We start from the raw sequence: 18,238 nt of genomic DNA on the forward strand, positions 1-18,238 counted from the left end.
TCTCTTAAGCAAATGAAAGAATGCACACACATGATGAAGGATTAATTCTTACTTATTCTGACATGAGAGCTTCACAATATTGGGATCCAGTATTTCCATCACACAGTCTAGTATCATAGCATTATTGTAATAGGTGCTGCTATCTATGTGTAAAATATATAGAGGTATACAACATGACAGCAAGCCAATCAAGAACAATAGGCAGATAAACGCACACTTATCTTAGTAACATCAGAGTACATATTCCCTGAAATAAGCCTTCTAAATATGTCAAAAATATTCAGTGAAAGTGTATGGTCAGCACACTTAAACTCTTTTGTCAGAGCTAACCCAATCAATTTTTTTATAACTTTTTTTATACACATACGCTAAGCAAAACAAAGTTACTGCAAGGATTTCAAGTGGATATTGTAATAACTATGAATTTTACTAGGAACAAATGGAAATTCTTAGGTCTGACAAAATGATGCCTACGAATGATAAAAATGTGCATTAGGAAGCAAAAAAGACCCCAATAAATAAAAATAATGAAACACTTGTGATCAAGATAACCGTGTGGTTTCAAATAAAAAATCTCCATGTAATTCAAGCTGAAAATAAATGCAAGGAAAGACAATTTTAGGAAATATTTCAGACAAGAAAAATTGAGCAATGTTCCAATATAGATTTATCTTTCAACAATAGCATGAATTATAGTCAATGATCTCTGGAGATTTTCTTTTTAAATTGTTAAATTCAACCCAGGTCACATTGCTGGATTTCTGTGTTCTGTTTGATCAGAATGAGTATTTCCAAAGTGTGCCCCATGTTTCAATGGTATTATTAGCTATGATAATTTGATAAATTCAAGTTACTTTTTTACAAATTCTAAACTACCCATACAACTGCCTGAAGGCATCACAACCTACAGCGGACAGGCACAGCTTTCTGTAAAGCATGGTATTTGGTATGCAATTTACTGCTGCAGGGATAAAACATGGTTCAGAGCATCGTTTTCATTATTGTGAAACTCTGCACAATAAAGTAATCTCTCCACAATCTGTTTCTCAGGTAGAGGGAGGAGTAATGAGGCCACAACTTGACAAAAATAGGGTCCGTAAAAAAAAAAAATTTGCTTGCATCAATTGTTGATCAACATACACTTAAATCTGTTAAACACTTTTATTAAATGGAACACACATAACACCTCTCTGTTACACACAAACTCAATCCACAGAGCATACCTTTCTCCCCTCCCAAACCACCATACACAAAATACACCGTTGTCAACTCAAAGGTTTAACAGAAAAGGAAATAAAGTTATCACTGTGAGGTGCTATTTTAATGTCATCTCTGTCAATGAAAATAACACACATCATTTCAATAAATTTTCAGTAGTGAATGCTACTGAGTTTACAAGAGCAGGATTATTAAATTCCATGTAGTGTTCCAAGAAAATTGGTCCATGGAAATAAATACCATTAGAAGGAGAAACCAAAACCAAATCTTAACTATGTTTGCAGCATGAATTATGGTGTCTTCCAAAGTTTGCATCCCTTATCTACAATCCACAGTTGATTTTTTTAAAACTCTCAATCTTTCTGCGCCTCACATTTTCCTTACAAGCATGTAGCTTTTGTGTGGATCCTTTGACTGATGAGCAGTTCCAGTGCCTTCTAAGTCTGATAGTCTTCTTGTAAACTTGGTGCAAATGATTCATTTTAACCAGTCATCAAGATGTAGTAGCATTCTACCAAAACATACATCTCACACTATCAGCAAACCATGTTAAATAAAAAGGTATCACAAAACTGCTCAGTATCATCCAATTAATTAAACAGCAGATGTACTACTGCAAATACATGGATAATTTTGCCTTTACTTATAAATCGCAGTATTTATAGAGAATGTTGTCAATTGTACTAGTGATGAAAGCCAAATGCTCACAGCATTGCTGTCAGTTGCAGGTTGTTTTCATTTTCTTGCCACTCCTGCATACCCTTAGCAATCATTGCATCACTGTGAAAACTTACTTTTTTTTTTAATTAAACTGTATTAAAATCTGCTCTGGATGATATCTAACAAAAAGAATTACTGGAAGTCTCCAATGCAAGAGAAAATTCTATAAAAGGACAACTTAAAAACTGATGTTTTTAATATATATTGTAATGAATGTATACTCTTATAAAGCACTTTAATCTCTACACTCACATTGCATATCACTCATTTACAATTGAATTAAAGAACCCAACAAGCAGCATACAAGCAGCAAAATATTTTGTACACAATACCACTCTCCGCTTAAACAGTAAGATGACAGAATAAAGTTGCTGTAAGACATCAATATTCCCCCATCATATGATGCTAATTGGATCTGTTACTAACACTGGAGAGCTAAAAACCAGTGAAAGTATTGCTTTTCATGAGCATGCAAGAAGGTTTGTTACATATCACAAGAGTGCACTTCTTCTTGCCTTGGGAGTGCTTAAAATAAACGCAATATTTTGGGAGTATTCAGGTTTTAGAACCAACCACATGTATTTTGATGTGCTGGATTAGAAAACAAAAAATACAGTACATGCTATTAAATTGTCGTATCAGTGCTCAGACAATGCCCAGATCAATCTTACTTAAAAATGAATGACTGAATATTTCAACATATGGACTGATCAAACTTGTCGACACTAACCTTTGCACAAATGCTCAAATTGAGGAACTAACCATACACAAATACACAATATAGACCTATGTTTTAAAGCTATATATATATTTACACTGAGAATATTTTTACCATTTGAGAACAGCCATGCAGTCTTACCATAGCTATCGTATCTTAGCTTAACTTAGGTATCTAGACCAGAAACTATGAAATCCCACTGCTGCTGAAAATGGATCATTTTAGCTTGAAAGTACATTTAGGATAACTATGAATACTAATTACTTCATAAACAAGTGCAACTAGGTTTTTATTATTAATAATCAACACTTGGCACTTACACACGCTGTGAACATACACTAACAGTTACACAGACTGGAAAGGGTAAGAAAATTATTTATCCTTAGAATCCCAGCAAAGAACCAAAGGGAAAGATATATACATGGGCATAAACAAATACAGATACACATTGCTTAATGGCAGAGAAATGCCTCATTAGAGGATTTTAATCGTTGTGGAAATAAGCTTATTTGTGCAAACATAACTGCTTACTAACACTAATACTTAACTACTTATACTTGTATACAACTGGCAGCACAGTAGGTTTGTTTACATGAACTTCACCACAAACATGTCAGCAATGCATGCGCTATAATGTTACCATGACTACAACATCATTAGGTGATAAGGATTTTTTTTCCAGCTCCATTACAATCTTGTGGGACCACTGTTGTGGCTGCGGTGCATTACTGACCAAAGCAATGTTATGTGGCACCTGCATTCATGGAATCCCATCAGATAGCAATGTATAAAATATACATCCAAAGATTTTCATAATAATGTAGCAAAAACAAAAATATTTTGTGATGACTCTTTTCTTTTTGGGGCAGGTTTTCCTACATTTTAAATGCTCCTTCAGATGTCTACATTTTCTACTACCATACTTTTTAAAACTGACTAGACTGCAACATAGCAAATTTTATTCCCAACACTGTGTTTTTAATTACATAACAAAATAACCACAGGTTTTTTTTCCACTCCTCTTTTGTTTGCAAAGCAATAAACAATAGTCAGCAAATCTGTTCAATAAGAGTCTGGAATGCATACAATTAAGCAAGCCATCTATCAATATGAAAGATAACTTCTGTAGAAAATTCTTTAAACATTTTAAGCAACAAATGTGAGACTCCTGCTCAAATAGGCCATTTGATGTTATCCTATACTACTACCTGTACATGATGCACAGCATGTGTTTACAATAACATTTAACTTGTAATCCACAGACATGATAAATTACAGTCACTCAATATGCTAGACTTCAGTCACTATGGGTCAGGTCTTTAGAGTATCATCCATTTTTAGTGTTCAAACAAAAATGCTTTTTATCACAAAACATGATAATGATAATATTAATAATATCACAAAGGCAATAACAACAGCAGACAATGAAGTAAACAAAATGCAATGTACAATAATCTCTAGTAAATTCATCTTAATTTCTCACATTACCAAACAAATTAACACTAAAATTGCATCCATGCCAATCAACATTGCACTGACCATTTCATTAAATAGGGAAAACGCCCAACAAGGAGGGAAAAAAAAAACAAAAAAACAAACTCTACCTCCTTTTGTTGGCTCTCTTTGATCAATAATCCAAAAATCATTTTTCCCATCTTTGATTACCACCCATATGATATCAGAATATCTATCATTCAATGAAGTATTTTCTGTTGGCTACGGCAGAAATCAGATCAGTTATTCATAAACTAATGGGGCGGGAGGTTTTGAGGTGTCATTCAAACATATAACATGCTTGTTAGTCATTTTAAACATGGATCTATATCTGTGGATTGCTTGCCCACAAAATCTCTTCAAGGATGAACCTCCTAATCAAATGGGATTGCTGTTTCACTATCAACATGCAGAAGAAAAGCAGACGATGCGAGGCCTCATGTTGACAGAGGTACAAAATTTCAAGCCTCATAATCCGTTGTGTTTACAGGTTATTGGCTTAAGTCCTGGGAAGCGGAGGTCAACAACTTTTGCCAAAAGAAGAAACATAGAATTAAGCAACAAACTCACTACAGGTACACTACCTGCAAACTCAGTGCAGCTAGACTGATGACATTAAGAATTTTTAGTGTGGTTCCTGAACTGGGTATCAAAGACCTTGCCTACAATTCCATGTAAGGCTAAGCATAACTCTTGCCAGCAGTCCAGAGATTCACATCCATGGTTTAATTTACTTTTTATTAACCAACAGGGATTTACAATATGAGGATTGCTGTCAAATATGTTTAGAAAAAGAAACAGGCTAGCACAGCATCTCGAAAACATAAACAATGAAAGTTAATGTCATCTTGGAAAATTCAGTGACGCCATAAGGATCAGAGAAAAATAAATTCATGTTTCCATCTCTTAGCTGCACATCACCCTCATGAGCTTAACATTCCTTCTAAATATATAGTCCTGGGATCTGCATAAAATTCAATGAAAAAATTTATAAATAGGATGTCCGACATATTCAAAGAAAAAAAGATCATTAATCAACAAAAATCTTTGTCATGAGATGCTCATAAATATAGAGGAGAAAGGTTACCCCCTTGTACTACTGGCTCGAGATCTCCAAGTATTTCACAGAAAAAAGTTTGAGCTGCTGTCCTGGGTTTGTATTCATGAACAATGGCAGTCCGCCCACAGTTAAAATTGCTCTAACCTGGGTAGGGAACCAGCTGGTTAAGTTAACCCAACAGGAAAACTGACTCCTGATTCATAAGCCACTGACAACATGTAGTTACTTAACCAGGAATTCCTGGAAAAGGGGAGCTACTTCATGTGTAGTTTAGTCAAAGGGGAAACAAGAGACCTACAACTAAAATGAGAAATAAAAAAATCAAAAAAGCAAGAAAGAAGATACAGTCAAATTTATTCATTCAGACCAAAAATTTTCATGTACTAGCAAAAATACCATGTTGATTACAATATTCAGTTTTTTTAATAGTGTCTGCCAATACAAGATCATCAGCTCAATAAAAACAGTATATCAAACAGTTCTGTATCATTTTATCAGTCCAGTTTATTTGTAAGGTCTAGAAAACATCTGACCTCGCCTTAGTTGAACTAAATCATTATCACTGCTATATGTACCCTAGTTGGGAGAAAGTTATCAGAAGGGGCACTTATGATAAAATACCAGCTGGTAAAATGATTTTGGTAGGCTTACCCTGGGTCTGTGTATACATGATTTTAGCTGTTACTTCTGGTTAGCCAATCTATCCAGCTTGGGTAGCAGGCTGTGTAAATATCTTTCATGAATACGAGCCCTGGAACATCTCAATGGGTAGTCTGACATGTCAGACCATAAAGTAGTGGGTGGTGCACAGGCCATCCACAGCATTACACAACTCATTCAACTACTGTCTCCGTTGATCAGGCTGGTTGTCTGCTCTCGATCCAGCTCTCGTATCCTGGATACATCAGAAGCATAAGTTCATGAAGTTAGTGTGTTGGTGATTACAGCTGTGCATGCAAAACAATTTATACTAATTTTATGAATGCGTCTGTGTTTCACTCTCTACACAGATGGGTGATTATAGTAAATAAATTTTCAGCTATTCAATGAGCTCTAAATATTCTGAGCAATTAAAAACTTTGTTACATGAAAGTCATAAAACCCACCTCTGCACAATTCTGCGCCGACAAAGACAGTGTAGCAATTTCTTCAAACCCACTAATACAGGATCCCAGGTTTCCCAGTGTGTCAAAAAGGCCACCGCAATGAAAGCAACGAAGACAGGAATAGTACCCAGATAGAAAAGAATGGAGAAGTTCTTCTGCAAAATTCATTCAGGAAGAAAACTGCAATTGAATATTGTGATAATGGTAACATATTGTCTAGTTTACTTTTAACTTGTAGCTCATTTCAACTGTTGCAAAGCCAACCTTAAAGCTTCTATTACCTGATAAACAGTCATAAACAGTATGGTATTCTAAAATAGCCAAAACAAGCAAAATAATTTAAACTGGTCTTATATGCAAATAACCATCCAGCTTAAAATTTGGCCAGAGAACTGCTTTTCAAACCTCCCAAGTATAAGAATTACTACTTCTATGAGACTACAGCCCAACAACTCCAACAAGCTGAGAGCACGAAAAAAGGTCCAAGCTACAACATATCCTTTCATTTTTATCTCAAGCGTAACCTGGCAATTTACCTTTCCTGATATCCTGATAAATCATAAATCAAATATTTATTTTGACTAAGCAGCTACTGGATATGTTGGGAAAATTTTCAAGCTGCAGGCCTGAGCAGACCTTGAACTAGTAATTCTCTGCTCCACACTAACCACATACTAACAGTTAAGAAGCCTCCCAAACTGTCTTAACTGTTCTCAGACGAAATTGTCCAGTTTTAAATCTTGCTACACAGTTCTTACCCACAGATGCAGACATCTTCATATCTCATAGTTCAACTGTGTTGGTTCGTAAGTATTAAATAAGCCACATCTTTGTTTACAGATTTATTCTTAAGGGAAAAAACCTCACCTTCCAGGTGCCAAATTTTTTAAGCACCAATGGGGAAACAAGCATAAAACAAGCAAACAGCATAAAACATCAAGAAGCCAAAAAAAGAGTAAAAGAAAACTATTGCAAAAACAAAAACTCACCCCTTCCACAACAACATCAGCTATCATGGACAGTGGTATGGTGAGACTTAAGGAAAGTGTTGCCACCAAAGAGGAAGTCAAAAAACAACCCCTGCAAAAAGCGATAGCCCATAATACTGACAGATTATAAATATATCTGCTGCAAAACATTTTTACCAAATATCCATTTATAATTTATTTTAGCATGTTATTCCTTTCTCAACAAAATGTTAGATTAAATGCAAGTTAACATGAAATCTTCTGTTTTCTGCATTCTTTTTACTTTAAAAAAAATCTGGTACTTTTTCTCCACACATGTGACAACAAATTGTAATGATTACTGCATGTTACAAGGTGTGGTTAGGAACCAAGAGTGAGGACAACAATCTTCCTTTACCAAGGAATCATGGATTAAAAATAATGAACTGGAATGAAATTATTTTCAAAAAAATCACTTGTTAAAGTAAACTTTAAATACAAGATAAAAGCTCCATGGCCCTTTTACTAATGTATAGAAAAGACTTTTTAGCTGTGCAAATCAAGTCTTCATATGATCTGCTTACCACAACCATAAAAATTCTGACAACACAGTTCCAACTAAACCATTGGTCAGAATAAGCAGCCACTGTTTCTTGTCTGGCAGTTGAAACTCCTCTGCTTGTGAATAGTGCAAGATGAAAAACCCTGGCCACAACACCAAAGCACACCACAAGCCCACAAACCCTGCAAAAGGAGCAAAGTACCAGGCATCAGCCAACAGCAAAACAAAAAAGCCATCAAATACATAAAGTGACCAGACGTCTAGATTTAGGCGGGACAGTCCTGTTTTTGATCGCGTGTCTTGCCTGCTCATAAAATGTCCAAGTGGGACACCCAAGTCCTGCTTTCATCTAAAAAGTTGATCAATGTCCTGGCTGTACTTAAAAATCTTATTACCATACATTGCTTCGAATCCGTGCCCTTTTTGCTTATCACAATTTGATTAATAATTTCAAATTTGTCTCCTAGTTTACCACCTTTCAGCATTTCCTCAAACATCCGTCCCTGCCCCCCCTTCCCCCAAGCTTTTGGCTTTTTTTTTTGGCGCTCTTTATCGTTGACAACACCATGATCAACACGCGTCCCATTTTCTCTCCCAAAATGTCTGGTCACCTTAAAATACAAGATTATCATTATTAGTTTAAGCCATTTTGCATCTTAAAAATCCTTGTGAGAAAAAAAAAAACTGAACAATTAAACTAATTTTGAGCAAGTTCTTAGGTTACACTCCTTGCCTGAAACATGTAAAATGACCAGTTACAAGCAGCTAAGCCACAAAGGTCTAGCGTGAAGATCAAAACATTGTTCTGATCTCAAAATGCTACTGTGAGCTGCTGGGCAGACAAGAACTGACCAAAGAACATTGGAATGTCCATCTGCTCCTCATGTTTGACCCTGCGTCGCACCATGACCAGATAGAAAGCATAAAGCATAGCGCTGCCCAGGCCCCAGAGAGCTCCAGCTGGAACCTCATCCTCCAGTTTCAAGTCTGCCATGCAAACCATCACCACTCCCCCAACACTGCAGAGAGAAGGGTATAGATAGAGCTAATAATGGTCATCCTTTATTAAGTCCTTTATGAAGAATGGCTTAAATGATGATGGTGGGGGGAAGGTCTTTCTGGGAAGAGAGGAAGATCATTGAAAATGTATAAAATATTTCAAACCCACCTACAATAGGTATTAAGGCCTCTCCTTAATGCATGGTGATGATATGACATAACATTGTTGCTTGTAGAACTGGTGGCTTCTGATAAAAACTTGGGCAGAAGACCATCAAGAATAATTTATTAACCTACACTGTGTGTGCTTGTATATACGCATTTAGATTATATTAAGAAATAAGTCTCTTTGCAGTTTCTCTGTGTCTTCTGGTTTAGTGCCATATAATGTGTATACATGAAGACACGTCTTTGTTTCCAAAGCATCTGCTATGTCAGCTGGTGTATCATTTTGCAAAGTGCTGTGCCCTTGCTGCATGTGTTTATGTGGATAGTAGTGTTGCTTTGTTGGGGGTTTTCTTTGGTGGTGGGAGGGGTTAAATCATCCTATAACTAAGTTATCCTCACAAAAATACCAATTTAATGTTAACACAATGAAGACAAAATACACAAGTATGCTGTCAACATTTAAAAGCATATGGTCTATAAAGATAAGACTTTATTTGTCCCAGAAGGCATTTCACTCCTTTTTTGCCAAGTGCACATACTAATTTGAACCCTTCACTATAACACAATATGGGCACTCTAAAACAACAGGTTCAGTAATATGCTTGTAAGAAATACCAACAGCAGCAGGTATGAGTTTAGGTGTGTTACCTCTTTTCAACCCCCTACTGCAAAGCTAGACCAGTTGAGGCAAATCACTCTAGTCGAACACAACAACACAGATGGCATGCTTATATAATATCTTGCTCATACGCACCACCATTCACAAAACAAGGTCAAAATTGTCAAATTTGTACACAGCTAAGCCTAACATATGCCCCAAATCTTTTATTGGCTGAGGCTTTGACAACATAAAAATATACATCTGCAATCCTGAGATCTGTGTTGCTGACCTTGTTCTATGCATGGTGATGTTTGTTGACATGTATACTGAATGAAAGTGGGTATTCACACAGATTTGGGAAAATACTATCCAATATTTGGGAAATAGTTTTACCCAGTCATTAGAAAATAAATGTTGCACCCCGCTAGTCTTTTAACATCCCATAGACTTTCCATTTTATCTTAATTAATATATTTTAGCAAGGATAACTTGACAAGGTGACTCAAGAAATTTCAAAAATCTTTTCTCACTATCAAATTTTTAGTGCACAATAAATTCTTTTTGAATCATTATTTTGGCTTCTCCAACATGTCTGGCAATAATCTGCAGAATCATCAACAAAATTCCAGGAAGATTTTAACATGTACTCATAGGTATCTTTGTTAGCAGCTAATTCTTTTCTATGGTAAATCCACCTTTGCAGCCCATATCTCAAAATTGAGCCTCCCTATATTTAATTTACCTGATAAGAACAGCAACCAGCTTTGATAGAGTGAAGCGATCAACCTGAGAACTTGGATAGATGGCAGCACATATCAAGGTGAAAAGGCCTGATGTTGAGGCCAACACATTCACAATACCTGCTTCAGTATCAAGCAGCGCCATCTGGTATGTGTAGTTGGCAAAAAACCACTGAAAGACATTCCATAAAACAATTAAAAAAAGTCTGTTTTAAAAGTTTGGCAGACTTCCTTTCTAACAGCAAGAAATTTATTGACAAATAACTGGAAACGAATGTTAAAAACACCAAGAAAAAAGCAATCTACATACAGTGTTCCCTCGCTACTTTGCAGTTCATCTATCGCGGATTCACTACTTCACAGTTTTTTTGAGTGAAGTATCGATCGATACTTCTGCGCTAGGAATTATCATTCTACAAAATACCATAGATATTTCAACAGGAAAAAGATGAAAAAATTTAGCTATATTAGTATTTCTATTAAAATATCATGGTAATTTTGTGAATAGTCAGAAGAAAGAAATAATTGTGTATGAGAAATCCATTGCAATGAGCCATGATTGGTATCTCCCATCTCGCAGCCAGTTCGCATCAGTTTTTTGGGTTTCTTTGTGTTGTATAATTTTTTTTTACACTTAAGTGTTATTGTGCTGTATTAATACCATGATTAATATATTACTTTACACTAACATGATATTGTTCTACATGTATATATTATTATTGCATGTATGTCCCTAATTCGCAGAAATTCGTTTATCAAGGCTGGTCTTGGAACCTATCCCCCGCGATAAAAGAGGGAACACTGTAATTCTACTTCTTAAAAAAAAAAATAATTCTTGATAATTCTACTCAACTAAGTAAAACACATAAATTGCAACCTTCTTCTTTGAAGAAATTCTTTTAGGGAGTAAACTGCTTATAATACCAGACATTAATTATGGAATGAATTGTGCTTAGATCCCTTGTTACATTCTGCCATGGGAGGACTGAGGAAAACATATCGGTCACATTATTTTAGGAACAGAGCCTTGCAGTCTCACATGCAGATATAATAACATTGTTAAGACTTTAAGTGCTTGGCATAAATCTGAAGATAGTCACCAGTTTTTAAGAGAAACCTGTGCTTACCACAATGCAGAAAATAAAAGCCAGTCTAGCAACTTGTTTCACAGTCAGCTTGCTGCCTATATGCGTGCGCTCCTCTTCTGCTCTTAGAAATGCCTGGTAGGATAACCTGGATAACAATGCCTCCTCTGCATGCTCCTCTAAAAGAAATAATGTATATTTTATTTGGTACACATCAACTTCTTCAATTTACCCTTAGTAGCTGTTGTGTAACACAGCTTCAATTGCCTACACAACCAATGATGGTTTGAAAAAACAGGTGGACGTAGCTAATACAGTTGTAACAGCTGTAAACTATTTCTTATGCTTTTTTATTTTTAACAGTAGCATTTGCTTATGGCAACAAAATCTCCAAGTAAACAAAAAAGAAAATATGTACCTGCAACCTGGCAAAATATTACTGCAAAAATGAAATTCAAATAATAGAAATTACCATAAAGAGATCATTAAGGTATTGAAAAAAATATACCTGACAACTGTCTGACTTCTGACAAGTTACTAAAACGAACTGACTTTCCACTTCCGCCATCTGTAACATAAACCCTCATGACTTTCACTGTAATGGAACAAAGCCCAAAATCAACACGAATTGGTAAAACAGAAAGATAGCCAAATAATAATCATTCTGTGTCTTGTCAGAAAAATTGTAAGGTGAATAAAATACACAACAAAAATCTCAAAAATTATGAAGCTCTATCTTTTCAGAATTTATTCTGAGCTCCAAGTCAACTAATATTCCATAGTTATACAGCCTTGCCTTTTATGCTATAAATTGCAACTTAAAATAATTTTAAAAATGAAAAAATGAGACCAAACAATGTCTTACTTCCAGCATCATCTGATTCTGTCCCACTGTTGTGGCTGTCAAATTTGATGGGTACAAAAATAGGGTCACTCTGTTAACAAAAATTATGATGTTTACCACTGCTGCTCAAATATATTTCTATGCTTATATAATATACATTCTTTATATAACTGTCAAAAAACCTACTTCTGTATTATTATGGATAAAGGAAATGATAAAGATATGATTTCCAGACAAACAAAAATAGCTGAGTATTGGCAAAGTGACAGACAGATGGATGCTAATTGAAAATCAGTCTATTTTTTTCCCTTTCCCATGAATTAGAACATACCAAGAGGTACATTATGTAATAGTTCAGTTTGTTGGTGTCCTTCAGCCATAAAGAATTACCACAAATATCTGGCAGTCATAAACTTACAATGTGGCTTTCTGGCTCTGCAGATGGTGACACAGACAAAGCATCCTGAGTCACTTTCTGTTGAAACAATGAACCACTATTTATAAGGTGGTGAAAACTGACAAGGACTTAAAGTTCATGTTTAATGTGAGCCTACAGGCTTGTGACCATGACAATACTAAGCAGAAAAATGGATCCTTCTCATTTTGACTTAAGCAAAAATATAACAGTACTAGAAAGTGTAATTTATAGTGTAGTTTAAACAAGAAGAATGTATTTCATTATTTAAAAAAACTCATGTAGCAAAAATCTTAAGACCTAACTAAATTTAAGGGCTGCAGGGCTTGGTTAGACATTCACATCTCCTCTCTATGCATTAATAGTGCTTGCAAGTTAACAGAGGAAAGAAGACAAAGCCATATGTACATGGGGCTAAAGACAAAGCAATGCCTCTCTGGACTTATTCTCTGTAAACTGAAAAATCTGACAGCAGCTAAACATATATAACAATATTAATATTATTAATACAAACCACATTCAGACATTTTGAGCTGATGTTCCTGAAAATGAATGTCACCTGTTTAGTTGATGCATTCAGGTCACAAAGCTAAAATGCATGATCTATACTTTAATATCGCAGCCCTATGCTCCTCAGGAAGTAACAAGGACTAAACTAAGCTAATACTTTAATATGACACTTACTCTATCTCGCACCCTTCTGCACTGTTCCCGCCATGGTCCCCAGAAAATAAATCCAAGTAGGTACATGGAGAACATAACTGTCTTGAGATAGGTGGTGAAGAAGGGCTTTTTATAGTTTGCATCCTTGAAGATATACTGAAAATACAAGAAAGTGCACAAATCTTTCTAATATGTCTTACAAATAGCATGATTAATACAATTTTAAAAAACTAAGACTATGCAGCCATTAAAATCTACATGATATTACTTCCTAAATTGAAAATATCATTATTCAGAGTTTTTCATACTATATTTTCATTTTTTAATTTTCTCAAAGTATGAGAAAACTGGTACAGAAATGAAAATGTAATTTCTTATAATTGTGCTTATCTTATTCAATATAATTCTCACCATAGTTGACAATGACCAACTTTATTTGTCCCAGTGGGCAATTTGAACATGGGAAGGTGTTCTAATCACAAAAGTAACATTTCGAAATAAAAGTAAGAAATAAAGTGTGTTGCAATGTAAAGCATTGAAAGATGTCAACAGTGAAAAATATTAGCAAAGGAGAAACAAAAAATGGGCAAGAGACAATTATATATATAACAAACAAGCAAATTTATATCAAGGATATTTATGTGCGCACCTACAGCATCACACACACACACACACACCATATGAGGTTGAGCAGATGGACTGCAGATGGCACAAACAATTTCAGGAGCCTATTGCTTTTGCATATAGCCATGGAATAGCATTTACCTGAGCTTAATAATACAAATTCTCTCATTAGTACATGTTTATGTATTGACAAAATGTGTGAAGGTTTCTTTACTATTTGTTGCTCACAAAAAGAAGCTAAATCCCTGGCAAAATATTGCAAAAATGAAATTCAGATAAAAGAAATTACCATAAATCCCATATAGTTGATGTGCATTACTTTGTGTGTGTGTGTGTGCATATGTATGCTTTAGACATAAATATATCCACACTCTAAAAGGCTGCACTTACAACTAGTTGGTTTCTGTGTTTTCAGTTGCTCTTACGCCACTTACTTTACCACAAGAAGTCCCTGATTAATGAAACCCTGCATCTTATCATGGACAGGCACATAAAATGTACGTCTTGTGTCTTTTAAACAAAAGCAGTCAATAAGACATTAATAAAATGTTGATAAACATCGCTTTCCCTCACCTCTGTAAGCTCTGATGAAGCGACCCAAATAAAGTCAACAAAGATCAGCAGCAAAACTCCTACCACAAGCCGCTGGGCATGTGAAAGACTGCCAGTGCCAAACATGACTTCCCACCACTGGAGACTTGCAGCAGCACATTACCATATTCAGTTTAATTCATCTTTTCATTGACTATTGAGAAAGATACTGCATGCTGCTGGTAGCTTTTATTTCATCCACTTCTTTTAGATTTGTTTGTGTTGCAGGTCATGGCACAAGGTAAGTTACTTGTTTGTCTGCAAAGCGGAAAATATTATCTTAAACCAAATATGCCTGCATAAATCTGTGATAACCCATAGTTTGAGCACATATGAATATGATTTTGTGATACATGTATAGCAAAACAAAATTATGGGTGTCTACTACTTGGAAATTTATTTTTAAATCTGTGACAGTGATTAAAGTGTTCACACGAGCATGGCCGGGTGTATGAATGAAAGGGACTTCCTATAAATTACACTTCAGTGCTATATGTCACCGCTTAGGTTTTTATGTTAACCGAATTCTCCAACTTAATATTATTTTAAAAACGAAACTGGTTGAACTGTTTAGGAATGACTTGAAAAAGCGCTTACGAAGATGAGATCCTCAAGCACTGAAACAGATGCTCACTATACCCAGACTGACAAATTTGATGCCTCGGAAACTCACGTAAAAATATCAACTCATTTATGGATATTTATGACCAAAGAAAATGCACAAAACACGATCAATCTTTATATAGAATAGTCGTGTATGGATATCGCCCTCCCGTCTATCACGCAACTTACAAACCGGAAATAGAGATTTCTCATCGACGCAGATTAAACTTGCCTCGGGTAAGAAACGAATATGATTAGTTTTGTTACTGTCGTATGCAGTCTTTAAGTCACATTCTTTGCTTGTTTTACACATTAAGACATATTGATTAAATAAAAATTAATTTTTATAACAGCAACTTTGAGTACCCTATTTCTTCAGGTCTCTGCACGATCTGTGCACGATGATACCCAAGGGATATCATCACTTGAATTGTTGATACGTGCTTTTCTCCCTTGTACCTTTGGAAACGGTGGTATGTACATCTACGAACCTTGCGGTGCTGCTTTATAATTATTGTTAAGTTTTGTGTTAATTCCTCCGTCCCGCTCACCTACTTGTCCTCTTCTTCCTCCATAAAGGGTGAAACCTAGATGAAAAATAATATTAACAAACGTTCGTATGAGAATTCGTCTTAAAACTATATATAGTAGCTATACCGATAGTGTGATATGTCGATCGGTGCCAAACTTTAATGTCCTTTAATTGCTGACTGTTAAGTACACTGTTTTATGTCCATTACCACCAAATAGTTAAGTTCGCCCTTTGTATCTGCGAGTAGCGTCAGCTGATTCAACCAACATGAGGAGATCTAATAACAATATATGTTGATTTGTATATCTCTTGTCGACCCCACCGTTATTAAAGGCGCACTAACTGTCCACATTTCATGGCAATGGACGAAACTACAGTAACGTAGGAGAAAATCTCGTGTTGTAACCGCCTGGTTAATACATTTTTTTCTGTACATAAGAGAACTCGTGATCTAAGTTTTCTATATCAATTCGTTTAATAATAATTGCATTTTTTTTTTTCGGAGCTCCCAACAAAGAAAAATTTCTGTCTCTTGCGACCATAGACAATAAAGATGTCTTGTATCTTAATTGTATCTTTTATCTTGAATTAAAGTTTGTAAAGCCCCTATCAGAACAAGAACGAAACATGGACAGCATACGATCGAGGGATAGGAAAACAAACGAATAACATATAAACCACAAGGACGTGTATAAGGGATATTAATTCGTGATATAAACTATGAAAGAATAAACACTACTACTAATGGTAAATAAAAACAAATACAGAAAACGTAAAGAGGAACCAATTGAATAACATTAACTTAGATTATGGTGATATTGCAAAAAGGAAGACGAGCAGGGAAGGGTGTGAAAAAGGACTAGCATTGTCGGAAAGGGTGTTAGGACTAATATTTACGGAAGAGGTTCGTTTACATTTCACGTTTAAAGGATTCAATAGTGGGTAGGTGGCAGATATGGAAAGGGAGAGAGCTCCATTGTTTCGCTGCACAATAACTATAAAAACCCTGTGGCCATCTGCAGTCCTGTTAGCAAGTGCTGAGCGAGATGCACTGTGGTTGTAACCTTTGTCTATTCCTGTATATAGCTGATAGACACAGGCCACACTGACAAACTGCAAGATGACCACTTCTGAGTTCTGATAACGATGTTGCGAGTGACCCTCACCTTGTAATCTGCCAGTGGTGGGGAGGTGATGGCGATGGTAAGGCTGACTTGCTGGTGTACAATCAGGCAGCTGAGATTGGAAACAAGCACAATGATTTGTTACTGATTTTTCTGACATAACTTTTGTCTGTCTTCAGCCTCTGGTCACTACACTCTTATATCTATGACCTTTACCAGCTACTTGCTTTAGCAAGTCGTCTGCCCTGGGGCCCGTACTGGCTCTCAACGGCCCTGAGTTCAGATCTACAGCTCGGAAAGCCATATTGAGTCGTCATGCAGTAGCAACGCAGAATAGATCAATGATGAAATCACAAAACAGAGGAAAACTGCATGAAAATTTTTAAAGCAAAGGACTGACTTGTGAGATCTTCAAGATCTTCAGAAAAAAAAAAAAAAACGTTATGCAGAAAAGACCAGAAGTCGACGGAAAATCCGAAAGTCGCAGAAGAAAGCAAAAGTCAAACAGTCCTTCCTGGCGTTCCTGCACAGTAACGACGCAACGAAAAAAAAAAAATGCACCGGGCTACACAATGGGCACCAAAAACACAGCAAACTAATAAAAATACCAAAATCGCGGAGAACCGCCTCCCTCAAACCTGCTAGGCAAAGGGACGCCACTCCAATCGATCTAATCGAAGATATGTATATAATTTTTTAAAAACATCCAAAAAACAAAACTTGAATTTTGCTTCGCGCCGAACTTATTTCTCTTTCATATCATTAAACGAAAGCATGAGCCTCTACCGAAAAAATATAACATACAGTGGCTTACGTGTACAATGTAAAGTTAGGTCTAAGATAATTGTGAACATACCTTTCTGGTAATGTTTTCCCAAAACAATATATTATAACAATTATTTAAACAATATTTATAATGTACTATGCATTAAGTAATCGTGTATGAGTGTATGCGGCCCTATGCTCCACTGGGGGCGATTGGGAACAAGAAGTATGAGTATATATGTTGTAGAAATGATAGCGTGTCTGCTCTGTGCAAATAATTATGGTTGTTGATGAGTTAGTCTATGTATGATTTGTGTAAAGCGCTAGGGGATCTACGTTCATGCTATGAGCAAATCTTTGGAAAGGCGCTATATAAATCAGCAGCAGCATCGTCGTCGTCGTCGTCATTATTATTATTATTTATAAATAAAACGCCATTTATACAATAAAACCTCATTTTAAAGACTCTAAAATCCACAAAAGCGGGTCATAACTTAGAGGGGTCGTAATAGGTGAACGTCTGCATAAACTTTTAATACGAGTCTCCAAACTAACGAATAATGACGACAAATTCTTTTTTTAAAAAAAATTGATTTAAGAGAAAATGGTGTTTATGCGCCATTGTGAGATTGGAAAAAAAAAAGATTAAAAGAAAATCG

At 35.7% G+C, this 18,238-nt stretch overlaps 1 protein-coding gene across 2 annotated transcripts; it reads right to left on the reverse strand.

Moving 5' to 3' along the window:
* Window positions 1–34: 34 nt before the first annotated feature.
* LOC112571636 (solute carrier family 35 member F5-like) lies at window positions 35–17,444 on the reverse strand. 2 transcript variants are annotated; one of them, XM_025250793.1, is made up of 14 exons: window positions 16,857–17,444; window positions 15,525–15,745; window positions 14,538–14,813; window positions 13,362–13,496; window positions 12,681–12,737; window positions 12,284–12,353; window positions 11,927–11,986; window positions 11,461–11,597; window positions 10,336–10,505; window positions 8,678–8,844; window positions 7,848–8,007; window positions 7,306–7,396; window positions 6,317–6,471; window positions 35–6,105 (listed from the first exon to the last, which is right to left on the reverse strand). In XM_025250793.1, exons 3-14 carry the CDS (start codon window positions 14,640–14,642, stop codon window positions 6,048–6,050), a joined length of 1,365 nt encoding a protein of 454 aa, XP_025106578.1. In that variant the 5' UTR covers window positions 14,643–14,813; window positions 15,525–15,745; window positions 16,857–17,444; the 3' UTR covers window positions 35–6,047. The 2 variants fall into 2 exon arrangements, with proteins under 2 accessions (XP_025106578.1, XP_025106570.1); XM_025250785.1 differs by lacking the exons at window positions 15,525–15,745; window positions 16,857–17,444 and adding an exon at window positions 15,153–15,361.
* Between the last annotated feature and the right edge of the window lie 794 nt (window positions 17,445–18,238).

Source organism: Pomacea canaliculata, linkage group LG1 (assembly GCF_003073045.1).
Source record: "Pomacea canaliculata isolate SZHN2017 linkage group LG1, ASM307304v1, whole genome shotgun sequence".
In the NCBI taxonomy this organism is placed as follows: domain Eukaryota; kingdom Metazoa; phylum Mollusca; class Gastropoda; order Architaenioglossa; family Ampullariidae; genus Pomacea; species Pomacea canaliculata.

What these genes read in the sequence shown, in the direction of transcription:
- LOC112571636 (XM_025250793.1), bottom strand. Translation starts at nt 14,642, where the DNA reads ATGTTTGGCACTGGCAGTCTTTCACATGCCCAGCGGCTTGTGGTAGGA. An exon ending in GGACATTCCAATGTTCTTTG is followed by an intron (nt 8,008 to 8,677) that starts GTCAGTTCTTGT and finishes CTCCTTTTGCAG; the next exon opens with GGTTTGTGGGCTTGTGGTGT. An exon ending in CTGATGTTGTTGTGGAAGGG is followed by an intron (nt 6,472 to 7,305) that starts GTGAGTTTTTGT and finishes TGAATTTTGCAG; the next exon opens with AAGAACTTCTCCATTCTTTT.